Source organism: Silurus meridionalis, chromosome 15 (genome assembly GCF_014805685.1).
Source record: "Silurus meridionalis isolate SWU-2019-XX chromosome 15, ASM1480568v1, whole genome shotgun sequence".
Taxonomy (NCBI): domain Eukaryota; kingdom Metazoa; phylum Chordata; class Actinopteri; order Siluriformes; family Siluridae; genus Silurus; species Silurus meridionalis.
This window is the reverse complement of record NC_060898.1, coordinates 18,084,368-18,102,294: the sequence shown is the minus strand read 5'-3', so window position 1 is coordinate 18,102,294 and position 17,927 is coordinate 18,084,368. Positions and strand designations below refer to the sequence as shown.

The 17,927-nt window shown below is 37.2% G+C and overlaps 2 protein-coding genes across 3 annotated transcripts in view; both read left to right on the top strand.

Annotated features, from left to right (window-relative positions):
* The window catches only part of ppp3ca (protein phosphatase 3, catalytic subunit, alpha isozyme), a 49,648-nt gene extending 45,906 nt beyond the window's left edge, over window positions 1–3,742 (top strand). Inside the window, exons 13-14 of one of the 2 annotated variants that reach the window (XM_046868664.1) lie at window positions 422–472; window positions 2,324–3,741. In XM_046868664.1, the coding sequence (XP_046724620.1) occupies window positions 422–472; window positions 2,324–2,502 (230 nt within the window). In that variant the 3' untranslated portion in view covers window positions 2,503–3,741. Of the gene's footprint in view, window positions 1–421; window positions 473–2,323 lie in introns of both variants that reach the window. The other variant, XM_046868665.1, reaches the window with a different exon arrangement.
* A 2,207-nt stretch (window positions 3,743–5,949) lies between these two features.
* Window positions 5,950–17,416, top strand: dnajc18 (DnaJ (Hsp40) homolog, subfamily C, member 18). The gene is given in 15 exon segments (XM_046868079.1): window positions 5,950–6,219; window positions 7,031–7,069; window positions 7,932–7,991; window positions 8,096–8,191; window positions 8,316–8,349; window positions 8,441–8,511; window positions 9,417–10,510; window positions 12,818–13,016; window positions 13,118–13,221; window positions 13,224–13,262; window positions 13,493–13,705; window positions 13,973–14,085; window positions 14,244–14,353; window positions 14,638–14,804; window positions 15,686–17,416. Coding segments are annotated over 9 exon segments (1,212 nt in total). The 5' UTR covers window positions 5,950–6,219; window positions 7,031–7,069; window positions 7,932–7,991; window positions 8,096–8,191; window positions 8,316–8,349; window positions 8,441–8,511; window positions 9,417–10,368; the 3' UTR covers window positions 15,811–17,416.
* The last annotated feature ends 511 nt before the right edge of the window (window positions 17,417–17,927 follow it).

Below are 17,927 nucleotides of genomic sequence, written 5' to 3'. Positions count from 1 at the left end.
CCTACATGGGGTCTTTGGATACTTTTCTAAACCTGTCCCTGTCTCTTCCACCTGTCTTTCCATCAGTCTCTCTGTATCCTCTGACAGACTCCGGGCTTTGGGGTGCTCTTCAATCCACTGTATACTATGAGTGACCCCAAAGCCTGGAGCGCAGTGGGTCGGTTTCCCCGCAGTGGGTAAACCGGGGTGAGGTCAGTGTCTGTGAGTCTGTGCCAGGTTAAGAAGGATGACCAGGTGTCCGGGGAACGTGTGTGTATGTGTAGTGTGTGCCTGAGGGGTTGACTGGCTTTGTGCTCCATAGTCTGGTTGGCGTGCATGCATTTCGCAGGGTCGTCTCTTCTGGTGCACTCCTGCTGCCTGTGCCTTACTGCCATATGCATGGCTTGTTCGAATGTAACCGCATCCCCTCCTCTCCCCCCAGCCACCATTGAAGCCATCGAAGCCATCGAGACAGAAGCACCTGACGGAGAAGGTAAATACAGGACATGTATCTGGGCTTAGCATCAGCTGCTGCACAGCAATGATCCACTCACATTTACACTAGGACCAAAGCAGAGTAGTGTATTTATTGAGAGGAAAAATGCATTGAGGTCTAAGAAAGGGCAAAGCAGTACCTGGCAAAGATTCTCATGGTGCAGTTTGTCATTTTTTAGGTAAAAATTATTTGTTGGCAGATAATAATAATCTGTTTTGAAGATACTTTTTTTTTTTTAAACGCTGCAATTTAATTAAATTCTTAGCTTTTATCATTACAGGCTCATCTTTGCCATTACAGATTTTTTTTTTAGGCCCGGAAAATGACCACACCCCCATTAACAGCAGTGATGTTCTGCTTCGCCATTTTTTTTCTTGAGAGCCAAGGTTACCACAGAGGGGGTGTGATCTGTTTGGGGGGTATAAAGGGTTATCAATGTACATACATAGGCAGAAGAAGACTTTTAAAATTACAAACTGCTCCTTAAATCTTGATAGCATCCAGAAAGTCGCATCCTTTTTTATGTCATTTTAGAGTTTTTTATGTCAGGAGTTATATATTGTAGCATGAGTACCTTGTGCTTTTGGTGCAGCAGCAGTGGAAAAAGCACAAGTATTTTTCAGACCTTTTTAATATTGTGCTTTAATATAACAAGGACTGAAGTGGGACAGCCCTTTGATTGACTTGACCAGATATTTGCAATGCCCTTTCTCAGTACTAACAGTATAGAGAATAGGGACATCTACTTTACTAATGCATGGTGATATGAAAATGTGTCAAACACAGATGCATGATTACTTGATTCAGTATGTTAAGTGCTGCATTTTTCTCTTCCTCTCATGAGGCCGCTGTAAGCATAGCATGTGATAACCGGAACTCTCAGGAACTCACAGCCAACCAGAGTGGGTTAGCCTCTTCCACAACCTCTAAAGCAGGCACATCTCAGTGGCTCACTCATGGAAAGAGAACTGAACACTATTTCCTCTCCAGTCCTGTTTTTTTGGTACTAGCAGAAAACGGGAAAAGGCTTGGTTATGGAATACAGACGATAGAGAGGAAATGGTTTTAATATCCTGAATCTTGAAAGCTGTATATGTTTTTTTTTTCTTACAACTTAGTTATAGCCTGCAAACAGCTGAAAAAAACAAGAGAAGCTGTACTCAGAGAGTATAATATCATACATTATTATCAGAAAGTAGTAAGAACCTCAAAGCATTGCTTTATGTTATAGGGTTCTGGATTCTATTGGGTTTATAGGAAATGGAAAAGAAGGACCAGTATTTTGAAACTTGGGTGTAGTTTGGTTCTCCATTAAAAAATACAACCTTTTATTATCACTGACATAAGAGACAATAACATTACTGTTATTTTATACCACAGCACTAATTATTTTATTACTGATTAGTCAGTAGGTGTTGATTCATTTTCTGTTACAGCCCCACTGACAGAAGTTTATAGACAGGGTTTATATTAATGTTCTAGATCTAATGTTTCATCATTTCTATAGTAAAAACATATACAGGGATTGTGAGTAATCACTAGTATGGTAAAATGATTTCTGAGAAAATGTTTGATTAAGATTTTGGAAGTAAAGGAATCTCCAGTTTCTTTTTAAAAGTCAGAGGGAAAAAAACGTCATTGTTCTCAAATTGCTGTGGTATAAAAGGTATAAAACATTTTGGGACTTGCTGTAATAATGAACAATGTTGCTTATTTTCTAATAACAGCACACCCATTTGTGTTTTACTCCTTACATTTTATATTTTTTACAGAATACAGCTGTGATAGGATGGATTTCATTAAATGTGTGGTGTTCTGGTGTTCATTGTGGTCTGTGCCTTTCCACAGCCATCCGCGGCTTCTCTCCACAGCACAAGATCAGTAGCTTCGAGGAGGCTAAAGGTCTAGACCGAATCAACGAGCGCATGCCTCCCCGTAAAGACGGCGTTAACCACGTCGGTCACTCCATGGGCAAAATGAACATGTCTGAGGCCAATGGTACTGATGACAACAGCAACATCCAGTGATGTAGCGGCCACCTGCAGTGACCGCAATCCCAAACCCGTGCCACTGTTCTGCTGTGTGGCAGGATGTTGCCAAAACCTGAAAATTTAAAGCCTGCTGATTCCAACCAAACCCAAAACAACATATACATATGCATCCACTACTGCTATGTCAAATTAGGGAAGCAAATGATCCATTTTCAAATCTGTCATGGATGTGGGTGGAAGGCGGTTGCTCTTTTTCGCTGCCAGTTTACAGAATGCGGGTTTCTCGCTGTTTCGGGCGAGTTCTGCCGCTATTTGGGTGTGACGAACAGGGTAGGGGTAGGGTTTGCTTGGGAGGGAGGGGGACAGTTATGTCAGTCAAGGGCTGAAAGTGTCTTTATCAATTCCTTTCTGACTCCACCCAATCACCAAGTGGGCGGGGACTAGGGATTTAGAACTTTAACCTGATCCATCGCAGCTCATCGGTGGGGGGTGACCAGCCAGTACCAATGCCACGCACACATTTGAATATTTTTGATTGATGAGTTTTCTTCATGAGCCCATCTCGTAAAAGAAGCGATCGCACTGTTTGACATGTTTTGCTACTAGTATTAATGAATATGAAATTTGAGATGACACAAAAATGAAACGTTTCTAAGAAAGGACATTTGACAAGAAAAATTCTGTACATTTTATTACTTGCAATGCACTCTTACCTGAGTTTTTTTGTTTGTTTGTTTATTTATTTATTTATTTGTTTATTTATTTTGTTTTGGTAAGATGCCATAAAGCTGCGTGGATGTAAGGTGTAGGGAGCTTGCATATGTTGGCTGTGGACTCATTAACCCCCGCTGTGGAATGAACACTTGACGGTGAGGGGAGGGGGGAGGGGGGGTTATGCAGTTAAAGTTTGACCTTTGGCACCACCTACCTGATTGTTTCTCACCTGCCTGTAACTCGAGAGAGAATGCACATAGTATGTTTCGCAAGTCAAATGAACCTATATATATATATATATATATATATATATATATATATATATATATATATATATATATAAAAGTATAAATATATACATATATAAATATATTATTAATAATAAATGATGGACAATATCGAGGACAATTTTTAACAGCATCTGTGGTATGGAACGCATCACTGCATGCAATTAAGTTCCTTATTGATATGTGAAATTATAATTGTGATGTGTTTCAATATAGTAGATTTAAATGATTTCCCTTTTCAGATTATATTTGTAAAATTCAACTTTGTTTTATATATATATATATATATATATATATATATATATATATATATATATATATATATATATATATATATGATTTATTTTGTAATCTTTTCTTCTGTCTCACTTATTTTCTTTTTCATTATTTTTAGGCTCTTATGTTGGTTGATTTTTTTTGTATTGTTTTTGCTGTACAGGCATCGATGCTCTTTTTTGAGATGTTAAGCCTTTGTGTTTTTTATTTTCAGTTGGTGTAAAGAATGTGTTCAATAGTGTGAATGAACATATTACTCAGTGAAACGCAACATTCAGGCTGCCAAAGCATGATCGCATGGTTTATTCACATGTAAACAAATTGGACACGCTGAAAATCCTGTGTCTCACTTTGAAGGAAAACTATATTCTCATTATAATTCTTGATGATATCTTATACTTCTTATTCTTACAATTAAGCTTACGGTTCTTTTCTCCACTGTTTTCTGATCCTTGTTTGGTCCAGACGTGGTTTATTTTAAAGAAGGAGTTTAATGGATATTAACTTGTGACTATTTTTTCTTGCAATTTTCTCTTGAACTAAGTTTTGGCATCTGACTTCCTAAATGATAACACACATTGTAAGCATGCCCTATGGGACAAATCACTTTTTTTACTCTTGAATAAAATATGCATGAACTACTGTGTCAGTCACCATTCTATACCTGTAATGTGTTTTGCCTAAGCATGGATGAAATAAATCATTTGGTCCAAATGTTATTATGCATAACAAATAGAGGAAATCAAGCTTAAGTTAAATATTTATGTAGACATTTCCTTCCAATGGTGCCATGTCCTCTAAGACTCTATGGCCTTTTTTGAGTAGCTAATAAAATGTTGTTATTAGACTGATATAAGCCGTTTTTTTAACAACATTGATATAGTCTTTCTCGACAATAAAAGGTGGGATCAAATGCTGGGAGCAATGATAGGATAGGGTAATAGAGGGGCAATGAGTGTTAAATACACTCACACAACACTTTTCATTCAGTCCCATTGTAAATAGTGGACACCTGTAGCCCAGACACAAGCCGAGTTTGAAGAGGCATGCCACTGCAAGTTGACGTGTGGTGAACTCTGACCTGCGAATTCGTATCACATGAAGACATATAACTGATATGAGACTAATATGTCATAGCATGACCTTTTCAGAAAATACAATATGAGGGAAGCACTGATTATATCGATGTTGTAGCAGACAGCACAGCTTCGAAAGAACATAAAATCAGCATTTTAAAAAAGTTGCCTGGTTTACGGTGTCAGTTGCTGCCTGTATTTGAGCAGGTCTACAAAGAAATGTTTGCACGTTGAAAGTCTTTGGTGACTGCTGCATAATAGGCATGCATTTGGGCAGGATTCATGCTGCCCTATTCTTTATGAATGTCTTGTTTACAAGTGGGGGCAGGAGTCATGATAACAATAATAATAATAATAATAATAATAATAATAATAATAATAATAATAATAATAATACCATCTCAATTCACTCATGTCAGTTTTTACCAGACATAGTGATACAAACTGTGAACAGTAAACAGCCTGAAGACAATGATGACAACACAACACCTGTTGTAATGAACCCACTTGAATGCAATCTATTAAATGAACTTTGCCGTGTCTATAGATGAGTCATTTCTATGATTATAATTTACATGTCTATTTACTGTATATATTTCCATAACTAGATAAGTTGGTGTATTTGGAATACAATTATCAGCATCCAGAAAGCATAAAATTAATACTGTTATAGAAAAATTTGCTTAATTTGACTAAATGAGAGAAAATAAAGTGGCAGACATATAACAAAGATCAGTTACATTAACCAAGAGGATCGTCACATCTTTCTCAAATTTTCAGTTCTGTTTCCTAATAAAAATTGGTATTGAGTTAGTTGGTCCTGTTAAATCATATGTTATGGAGTTGTTTTAAGAATTCACTCACATAAGTCTAGTATTCTAGCCTTTTAAATATAAATTAGTTTTAAGATGTTATTGACGTTTGTGATCGTTTTATTTTTTTGAGAAACCTCTCCTTCTTTGCCAGGCTAAAGCGCAAGCACAAGGTCAAAAAGTTGCTTTTCCATGAGAACACGACATCTGCTTCCTCCTATTCTTTCCCAGGAAACCGTAGGTCACTGTTAGGGCCATAGCAATCTCACTCTGAAACCAAGAGTGGGCACAAGTACACTTAGACACACAGTCAATCACCAGGATACAACTACACTTTACATGGTCTTGTTTTCCTTCCAACAGCACAGGAAACAGTTTCTCAGGAGCTGCACACTGCTGTGGATTAGTTTACACGTGAACACTATAAAGCTTGACTGCTCTGTACAGTTTAATAAATATTAATGCCTGTTGACCTCCAATAGTCAGCATTTTTTTTATAGGAACACACCTTAAACTCTGTGGATTAACCCATGGCTTTACTCTTATATCCTTTCTTTGTCTTTTGTATGACTTTATCGATTATTTCAGGTAAGTTGAAAACATAACAAAAGACAGAACTTTACATTGCATACTTTAACTAATCTGTGTGCAATAAACTACCATGCAGAATAATGTGCAATAATATGCAACAAATGTACAGATGTTTAATTAAGATTACATTAATATATACATGTGGGTGGTTGGGAATTTCTTAACAGATTTTTTGAATAAAAATTCTTAAAGCAATTGATTGGAACTGCATTTATTATCTTTGTGAGAATTTGCTGATTAGATGTTGGCACAAGGCAGTTACAAAATCCTCATACTTAATCAACAAACTGATAAGTGACTCAAATGATACCGAATATATGCTGCCATGAATATATGATTAACAGCACAGTTCTTTCTATGAGATAAATGCAGTTTTTGAAGATATCATTTTAGTACACTGTTTATAACAATACAAAGTAATTATATTAAGAAGAAGAGGAATGTGTTGCCCATATTGGCCAAACAGCTAAAAATAGTTATGGCATCCCAAAGAAATCTACAAAATATCATCAAAATTCTGGCAATCAGCAAAAAAGTCCAGAACATTTTTTTTATATTTTTTGCTTTAGCACCTCAAAAATCGCGAGTAAAAAGACTATGGAAAACGTTGGGTATTTTTCTTCTTTTGCAGTGGTGAAAGCAGTCTGTCTGGCATGGAACTAAGTGTAATTCCCTTAGATTTTACAGTTTTTACAGCTCTCCAAATAAATTGAAATAGAAGAACATTTTGGAATCAGATGTCTGCACCATCAAAGTTATTGTCATGGGAGAAGAAATGGACAAATAATGATTTGTATTTTCTCCACAGTGACAATGGCTGAATCTGCTAATGCAACATCACAAACAGGTATTGTAGTACAAATGTCCTTTTTTTTTTTACTTTAATTTTTTTATAACTTTAGATTCAACTGATCAACTGACTTACTTCTTAATGCTTCAAATCTTTGTGGAGAATATCAGTTTTTGCTATGTACTTTTCTTTTAAATGTTTGACTTTATTTAAATGCATTTCAGTTCCACAAGATTATATCAGTTCTTCTATTACCCTAAATGACACCCATTCTGTCAAGTCTGGACGTAAATATGGAATTTAACATTGGTAAATTGACCTTTAGGAAAATTATCAAAACTTTATTAGTCGGATGAGCTGGAATAGTAATATACAGAGAGATAATAAGAATAATGCATTGAGTTTACAAAGTCTGTACTTGTACCGTACTTGATTAAACATTGTTGGGAAATTATGTATAAAATGACTCATTGGGAAGGACTGTATTGACTGTTTCCTACAGAGTTCCTAAGCTTGAATTGTCCTTAATTGTGTCCCAGGATAAAGGAACAGAGATTTGCTACATTAAGGAACTAAAAAAAACCCACAAAATTAAAAATCTCAAAACAATCTCATAAAAAGATTTAGTCAATGAGTCTGAAAAACCAGGATTTAGGACAAATTTTAGTCCAAGTGTATAAATGTATGTAATTTTTTATATATGTTGTATATAAAAAAGAAACATTTTAATCTAAAACTAAACCAAAGTGATTTAGACAAGAATCCACTACAATCAGCAGAGGCTTACATCATAATGCACAGAATAATTGGAATGTTTAAGCTACTACACAGTTGTTAAAATATCAGTCTTATTGTCAATTATCTTAAATCTCATTGTACTGCATGCAGTCCAATCTGTAATGTATTTTTCTATGTGCAGGTGATGGTGCTAAACCCACACAGACAACACCGGGGACTGGGCTCACGACATTAGCCTTTGGTAGGCTGCATGTGTACTCATGGTATCATGATTATTCAAGGATATCTGCCAAATTAAATTTTTATTTGTTTCTTTGTCTTTATTGTTTGTTTGTTTTTTGGCAGGTGTGATGAGCTTCATTCTGATGTTGATCATTGTTATGGTGGTCTTGGTAACAGCAGTGAACTTCAGAGGACGCTGCCATAATTCAAAGGAAGAAGGTGAGATGTGATGTGTGTGTGTGTGTGTGTGTGTGTGTGTGTGTGTGTGTGTGTGAGTGTGTGTGTGTGTTCTCCCACAGCTTTATTGCAGTAGGAAATAACAAGGTATTTATCTACCTTGCAGGTATAAAAAACTATGGCTCTGTGGTATCAGAAGGGTATGTACCAAAAATTCCAATTTTATGAATGTATATAATCATCTGTTGCATGTGTAAGCCAATTATGATTTTGTTTGTAATGTTCTTACAGAAATTTGAGCAACAAAACAGAGAGGGGAAGCATCATGCTAGTCTCTATGAGGACAATAAACACAGACACTGGTAAAGGTTTACATGAAATATGGTTTATTGCCATCATGCACTTTTTTGTGTTTGTGGATATTTGACTATCATAGCCAACTTTGTTGCCACACACTTGTATAGGATGTCTTTGGATTCTGTATTATTAAGATTTTCCTAGAGACTAAGGGCCACAAACCTGTTCCAGCATGACAGTGCCCCTGAGCACACAATGCGTATGTTTATACATACATTGATGTCATGCATGGTTTGCCAAGGTTGCTGAGGAGGACATTCAGTGTCTTGCACAGAGCCTTAAACTCAGTCTCACAGATCACATTTGCATATACTGGAACACAAGTGGAAACCTCTTCGTAATAAAAAGACTGGAGGTTATTATAAAAGCAAAGGTGGGACTAAATCAGCAATTGGATGTTTAACAGCATTTTTGCATGTAACAAGCATAAACAAGTGTGATTGCTTAGATGCCCACATTTGGCTGATCCAGTGTGGTCTTCCACATCTGACTTGTGTGTTGTGAATTATGAGTGTGAATTATGAATTATTTCCCACTATGGTTGTAAAAAGTGCTTATTTGAGTTACCGTATTCTACTCGTATTCCTCTTTTTAAAAAGGCATTTTCAGCAAAAGAATTGCTGCTGGTTGGGTTTTTTTATTTATTTTTTTATTTACACCATTCTGTGTACACTTTAGAGAATGATTTGCGGTTTTCAAATCCAGGCTATCTGGCACTAACAATCATGCTATGATAAAAAAGTAATTGAGATTATATTTCTCCCTTGTCAACTAAGGGCCTACACAAGTATTTATACTGTAGGTTGTTGTGTTTTGTACAGCTACCGTTTGATTGGCCGCATTAAAGGAAAAGTTACAGTTGTTTCCCCATATATAAATATATATTTTCTGTCTTCCTTTGTTTTTACAGACACAGATTCAGTACGATTCTCCTCCATTTACAGTGCAGCATTGGAAGACGAAGACCAGTAGCTCAGACTGAAAACAGGGAAGGGAATGGACTCGATTCTCTAATCGGAACTGATTTTCCGTTCTCCTTTTCAGCAGTAACAGATCGGTGTTGTTTGAATGACACGGTTCTACATGTCTGTACAGTTTGCCTCACAAATAATTATGCAAAATTAAATGATCACAAAGAATGATGGGTGATGCATGTTAAAGAAAAGCACTCAATGGACAACTCTGAAAAACTTTAGACTCAGAGCTAATGAAAAAGTAAGATATAAAGCAATTGTCTGTTACATTTGAGATATATGATTTCTTTTCAGTATTGAAGCAAACATAAAAAAAAAAAAATGTTTTGAAATTGTTGACCCACAGAAATAAATGACATTGGAACATACTGTGCGGTGTGAAAGACCATATAAGGGGGAACGTTGGCGGTTTTCTATTGGTGCTTACCCTACTTCCGGTTCCGGTTAGCCATGGCGGTTGCTAGCTACCCCGTTTAGATACTTGGTTGTCCTGCTTGTAATCCGGATATATTTTTTGGGGGGGAAAATGTGTTCTTGAGTTTCATAAATGGTGTTTCTGATGACAGTTTATTCACTGTAGAAGTAAACTGTGTTGACACTGACGGCACTGACCGGTTGTAATGCTGAAGTGTGTCCGAAACTAACCGGGTGCTCTTAATGTTATTAGCTTGTTAGCTACTCGGCATCTTCATGCGACCGTTATTTCTAATGTAAATCCGCTTGTTTGATTATTTGGCGTTTAGTTTTAGTGTCGCCATATGGGAACTAACGTTTCTCCCGTTTCGGTGTTGTAATAAGTGTACTTGGGCAGCCTGTCATTGCAGCTGTCATTCGGGTGTCCGTCTTAGACAGAAGTAGGCAGGACCGTAATCTGAAGCGGGTGTAGAGATGCCTGGGTTTCTGTCTGATAAAGAAGAATCGGACAGACTGATCGAGAAAGCAAAGCTATGTTTAAGATCAGGACAGAAGGAGAAAGCCCTGCAGATCTTATATGAGGCACAGAATATCTACCCCAGCACCCGAGCCCGAGGTGAGTAACCTTAGGATTTCCAGGCTGACACTGAAATAGAAAGTGCAGTGTCTGGATATTACTGCAGGTCTCATGATCAACTCTCGGCTCAGTTGTCTGTTTTGGCTCTGGCAGTCTCGCTTCCTATTGCCAAACACTGGATTCTTTAGTGTTTGGTTAGTTTTTCAGCCAAGAGTCGTTGTATATTGACTCTCCAAGGGAAATACACTGGTACCTTTCCTAGAAAATGATTAGATACATAGATGGAGAGAGAGAGTATTTCATTAATCCCAAAGGAAATCCGTAATGTTGCAGCATCCAGTTCAAAGACATCCAATACATTTGACATACAAGCAGGGACCATAAGTGGGGAAGAACTTGCAAAATAAAAATTTGCTATTTCAATGTACGTGATGCTTGAACATACAGGGGGGACTCAAGTAACTGTAGAAATCAGTGGTCCGTTTGGGTCTTGTGGTCTTGCTTTCCATTGCCAAACACTGGATTAATAAGTGTTGGGTTAGTTATCCTGCTCAGGATATTGTATGTTGAATCTTTAAGGGGAAATAAACTGGCACCATTTGTAGTTCAATAACATGCCTATTTATATAGATAGATTGTAATGCTACAGCATTACACATACAACATACAGTGCAAGCAGGTAAGATGAGGTAAAAATGTTGCAAAATAGTAAGATACTGTTTCGATTTGCATGATGATTGTATGTAGATTGTATATAAATTCCCGTATCATGTGGGTACTTAAGTAACTTTACTTAAGGTGCTCCAGCCATTTATAAGTAAAAAACAGAATGAAAGTACATGATCATGTCAGTGCCATCAGTTGAACAACATAAGAGACTATAGATTTAGTTGCAACAAATTATTATGGTTAATAAACACAGAACAGATTTACAGGTATATGTCCCTGTTTATGGTGATGTCAGAGAAGGAGACAACAGCGTTCAGACAATTGGGACAAGAGCATTTATTGTTGTCCTAATAAACCCTAACCTGTTTAGATAATGAAACGGAACTTAAACTTAGCTAGAGAGATACACTGGCAACTCTTTTCCAGGAGAAATAAACTCGGGGCTTAGTAGTGATCACAAACAATGTGTGCCTTCATGAGTCTATTCCAGTTAAACTAAAATGTTCTACAGTGCATCCAGAAAATATTCACAGTGGTTCACTTTTTCCACATTTTCTTTCTTTTTCATTTTTTACAATTTTGAGGAAAATAATGAATTTTCCTCAAAATTCTACAAACAATACCACATATTGAAAACATGAAAGAAGTTTGTTTGAAATCTTTGCAAATTTATTACAAAATAAAAAACGAAAGAAATCACGTACATAAGTATTCACAGCTTAGGCCGTGACAAAATTGAGCTCAGGTGCATCCTGTTTCCACTGATTGTTCCTGAGACGTTTCTATAACTTAATTGGAGTCCACCTGTGGTAAATTCAGTTGATTAGACATGATTTGTAAAGGCAGACACCTGTCTATATGAGGTCCCAGTTATCGGTGCATGTCAGAGCAAAAACCAAGCTTTGAAGTCCAAGGAATTGTCAGTGGACCTCCGATTGTATCAAGGCACAGATTAGGAGGAAGGGTACAATATAATTTCTGAAGGTCCCAATGAGCACAGTGCCCTCCGTCATCTGTAAATGGAAGAAGTTTGGAACCACCAGGACTCTTCCTAGAGCAGGCCGCCTGGCCAAACTGAGCACTGTGCATACTTTCTGGAGTCACTGTATTTTTTATTGTATTATATGATATGATATGCTAGTCACATGCTAGATACTGCCATTGACTTGGTGAGTCAACTTCCTACAAGTTCTTGTTGCCAAATTATGCCCAAGTTCAAAGAGAAGGTTGTTTGAACACAACAATGCTTTTGGTAAGAACAATCTTATACCAGCATGGTCGATATCCGCCCTGATGCCAGGTAATGCTAGGTATTAGGTGTTGTTTTGCTGTACTTTCATCCACTTAACCCAAAACAATTATCATGTTACTTAAATTTAAAATTAAAAAATATATATGAGAGAAGCTTTTCTATAAGATTACATTGCAAACACTTTATATGCATATGGTATGGATTTTTAGAGAACCAGAGATTAAGCATGAACATGTGCAAATTACATTTTGTCAGCAATATCAAGTTTCTCTAATGGTCACAGAGATCTGATTTGAGTTGCTGATCCAGCAATTATCGTTTGACCTTTTTAGCTATTTGTGTTAATATTGATACTTGCAGGTAAAACATCCCATGCACTTCATGTGGCAAGCCATCATACTTTTCCCCTCTCTGTTAACAATTAGTCCTGATCGATGCTATTGTGAAGAATGGTAGTGCAGCTGCCCCTGAAACAGAGCGTACAAACACACCGCCACCCGGATGGAGGAACTCCGACATCCCTATCCGGCGACAGCACCAGCGTAACAGTACAGGAGTTACTGGTGAGGCACCCAGTGATGACAAGAAGAGCTATACTGAAGAGCAGAGGCAGGGGGTTCTCAGGTTCATTCACACACTGAGATTCATGCACACACAAACCTTATATTCTATAGTAATTTTGTGTTTTCATTAGTGACCCTGACTCTTTCATTGTATACCGGCAGGATACAGAGATGCAGGGATTTTTATGAGATTCTGGGTGTACCGAAGAATGCCAGTGATGAGGATTTGAAAAAGGCTTACCGTAAGCTTGCATTACGTTTTCACCCGACAAGAATTGTGCACCTGGAGCTACGGATGCTTTTAAAGGTATGGATCTGCATTACGCAATGTCATGTGTTAAAGTGTAAGGCTCAAGTCACCCGTACGAGTCTGTGCAACACAGTGGTCTACATTGTACCACCAAGAACTACTTTATTTATGCATAATGCATGACAAGAGATTGCATTCCTCTCGAGTGCTCTATGCTGCATTTAATTTTCTTTACTGCGCTATAGTATAGTTCTCCACTGTTAGCTGTGTCCCGTTCTTTTCGGCAGCTATTGGTAATGCCTACGCAGTGCTGAGTAACCCAGAGAAGAGGCAGCAGTATGATCAATATGGAGAACAGGGTACCACAGAGACACCTAGTCACTCCACAGCCCAGCCTGGTTACACTCACACACACCATCGAACCTTCCACAGGGACTTTGAGCCCGACATCTCACCAGAAGAAATCTTCAACATCTTCTTTGGTGGCAGGTTTCCTACAGGTTAGTCCAAATATCTTAATTGGCACCCATATTTATATACTGCACTACAAGCTATATGATGACTTCTTTAGGATGTATAAACAGACAGATATTTGTGAGACCTATTAAATGGGTTATGGCCAGGGCTGCATTTAATCTGCAGTGCCAGTATAATGTCATATTAAAACATCTTTTACAAGATTTACAGCAAAGCAGTATCGACTTTTCGTACATGCTGATGCAAGAGATTTGTTGATATGACATTGAAACTATATTGCATTACCACAGGAAACATTCATGTTTACACAAACAGAGGAGCTTCTTATTCACATTTCTACCAGCAACGCAGACGGCGTGCATTTGAGAGACGGGAGGAGGAAGTACAGGAGAACCGCAGCCAGGTCTATTACTATTCCATATCCATCACTCATCTACTTAACAACCTCACCCCTGTACTTTGCTTATTACTGTATTTCTAAACCCAAAAATTAGACTTATTTAGAGTTTGGCAGTTTTATCTAGGGAATTATTTTTTATACTTTGTACTTTTTTATTTTAGAATACATTCACAGCCTTCCTGCAGCTTCTACCTGTACTGGTGCTCATCCTGATCTCTGTAATAACCCAACTGATGGCCACTAACCCCCCTTACAGCCTTTTCTACAAACCGTGAGTCTGATCCTTTCCTCCAGCCTCATCCTGAGCAGTGATGATGGGATTATCGCATGCATATTTCATATAGATATTAACACAAATGTCAGGCTGGTATAGTGAGACCCATTGATTATGAATTGTAACATGAGATTGCATGTAAAGCAGACACCATGAAGTATGGAAAACTAAGAGGTTTAGGTTATACAGTTATCATACTATTAGTGAATATCATTCCAAACCATGGAGGGATGATCTGGTTTGAGTAGTGACCACACTGATAACGTCCTGTTGTCCTACAGGTCCATGGGTTTGGTGGTGTCCAGGGAGACGCAGCACATGGGCATACAGTATTATGTAGATAAAAGCTTTGATTATCATGGGGGGGCTCTGGATGAACTGGAGAAGACTATAGAGAGTGACTACATAAACCATCTACAGAACAGCTGCTGGAAAGAGAAGCAACAGAGTGAGTATGCTCATCTGTATGTTGTCATAACCAAATTCCCGAGTTCGCTCTGAAAAATGCATTCCTTCAGTTTGGAAAAAAGTGATCTAACTTGACCTTTTATATGAGACAGTCAGACACTCATAAACCATGCACTGAGTAATAGGGTATGCATGTGCTAATATAAATACATTTTACTTCTTTCATAGTTAAATACAATACACAGCCATTGCATATTTTTTTCACATTGCTTCACATAGGCCTGTATTTACTGTTAATACTGATGTTGAATGTATGAGGTTATTCTATGATTACAGTTTTTGTTAGCACACATTGCTTTTGTGTATTAGATCGAAGCACATGGCCCAAATGATTTGCATATTAGCCCAGGGGCAACCTGTTATGCAACTGGTACAGATGTGTTGGAACCTGGGAGAGAGCAGAAATGTGGAATATCTGAGAGACTGGATTAGTACACAGTGCTCTCAGTAAAGAATAACACACAACGAACTGTGCTGTTATATGAAAGTGATATGTAAGCCACAAAAGGGCATTATTTTTGTATAAAACAGCACAGTCTACAGTGTGTATTCCATTTAACATTAATGACAATGCTTAATTTATTAACTGTTCTTACTTATGTAAACTCTGAGATAGTTTTCTCCCCAGCCTGCCTTTCAATCCCTCTCTCACCCTCTCTTTCCTACTTACTGAAAAATGATATAGCTTATATAGAAAGTTAAATGGCTTTTGACCAGTCAGAATGTAGAATAGCATCATTAAACCAATGGCATTGTTTTTCTAAGACAGTAATACTTCATTAATAACATGTAGTTTATGTGTGACAACCTGTTAGCCAGCCATGTCCTATACTAACAGTGCAGAATTTCTTTACCTCTCAGAGTCAGACCTGGCCAACCTGGGTCAGCTTTATCGTGATGAACGGCTGAAGCAGAAAGCTGAAACCATGAAGTTGGACAACTGCGAGAAGCTTCACCGCATTGCAAGCCGCCAGAGGGGCAACTGAAAAAAAAGGATATGCTCTATTAAACAAAATGTCTTACCCTGACATATATACGATTTTAATCTGTGCAGTGATTAATCACTTTATTTAGGGAGAGTTTATTGGAAATGCGGTGCTTTTTTAGCCCTGCTAAACAGATAAAGGTGCCAGCACGCCGAATTGCACTGGTGCGGCTGGAAGTGATCAATTCGGTCAGCTTTTCGCGACAATGAAACGTAGCCTCATCACAGAGGAAATGTTTTTTGTGTCTTTGTATCTCCTTACATTAAGGAATTTAGGCTCCAGATGCACTGAAACTTACACAGATTCTTCAGTACAACACTGATTTTATTTAATATGCTTGAGTTTTAGTAGTGTAGTATGTAGTTAACAAAAATGTATTTATTTAATTGCGTTATTTATTTTTCTTCTCATTTGTATTGTTAACATTTATTTGGTGTTAATCAGGCTAAAGACATTTCTGTTAATGAAAACGAGGACATTTTTTTCATGCAGATCTAAAAGACGATTCATTAAAAAACCCAAACTACTGCTTTCAAAAGCTTTTCCAGGTAAATCGAGATGTTCTCATAAAGGTTAAATTACTTAAATGGATTTACTTTTGTAACTGATGTGTTATTTAATACTTAATGCTTGGAGTCACAGGGCATTAGTATTTAATGTTATTTTGTGTTTAGAAAATTTTTTTTTTTTGCTCCAAAATCCTTGTAAACAGCATTAATAATTTTTAATATCTATAGTGACAACTTTTTTCTTTTTTGTTGCATGCAGTCCATTGGGCGTTTTATTTTGCTTTGTGTTACACACAGTATCAACTAAAGGTCGACCGATAGTGGATTTTGCTGATACAATAGCTAGGTAGAAACTTGCCGATAACCGATTAATCAACCTATAGTTTTTAAAATGGATACTGGATTTTTGGATAATAGCAATAGTGTTGAATTATATTACAAAAAACAAACAAACTACTGAATCATAAAAATGTGCTAAATAAAATGAGTATATCGATTAATAAATATAAGCATATAATTAATAATCAATTATACAATATTAGCAAATATATAATATAGCGTTCATTGTGTACCGTGCGATCTTTGTATCATGTCACACGTGTAAAAGCAAACAAGACACGGCGTCAGAGATTCATCTCTAAAGCAGACCTTCTCTGCGTTCCAGCAACGTACACAAGCAAGAAAAACTATTGGTGTGGATTTCTGCAATTAGCTCCAGCAATCAACTTACAGTGCTGATTAATCTGCAAAACCAATTAATCGGTCGACCTCTAGTATTAGTAAAGCAGGTTTAATTTAGACCTAAATATTTTCATCTAAATTACCTGCAAGCTGTTACCTTTTGAATTGTAGACATGTTAATATGTGGTACCTCATGTTGAGTCAACACTAGTCCTGAAATTCTGAATGTGGAAACCTGTTGCTGAATGCTTAGCAGTACAATACATTTCATATCTTAAAGTAAAGTGAGATTTATTTGGAATGAAGGTAACGTGAGTGAGTGCCGAGAGAGATTTTGTTCTGGTTTTATAAAACACTAATCATTTTCACCTTCTCCCGAATCATACAATAAAATTACAATATAATTCTTCTAACAACCCTTGCAGTGTCATTGTGGAGTTTTTTCTCTTCCTATCTTGACCAATTCTGAACTTCTTCATTTTACTGGCTTGGGTAATGTCTGGTAACCTTTGCTGATACACTGAGAGAATGTTTTTCCTAAACTTGCTTCTGATCATCAGGAATTTTCACCAGTTCTTCTGAATAGTGGGGAATTCCTGCTGAAATATTGTATAAACCACTTAATGAATTCACATTTGGGATGACTCATTAATCAAGAACTCTCCCATCATGCAAGAGAACTCTTTTTCAATAGAGAATACAAGGCCATCTGTTCGTGTCTTCAAGCTGAAAAAAAAATCTCTGAACAGAAGGTGAGATTTGAAACACCACCTGGCATGACTACCCTGTGGTTTCACACCAGCTTACACCTCCAGGTCCTGGGATCAGGTTTATCTTATGATATCACAGGTGTGACTCACACACTGTTTAATAGCAGTGATTCCCCACCATTAAACTGATCAGGAACATTTTCATGACAGAGTACAT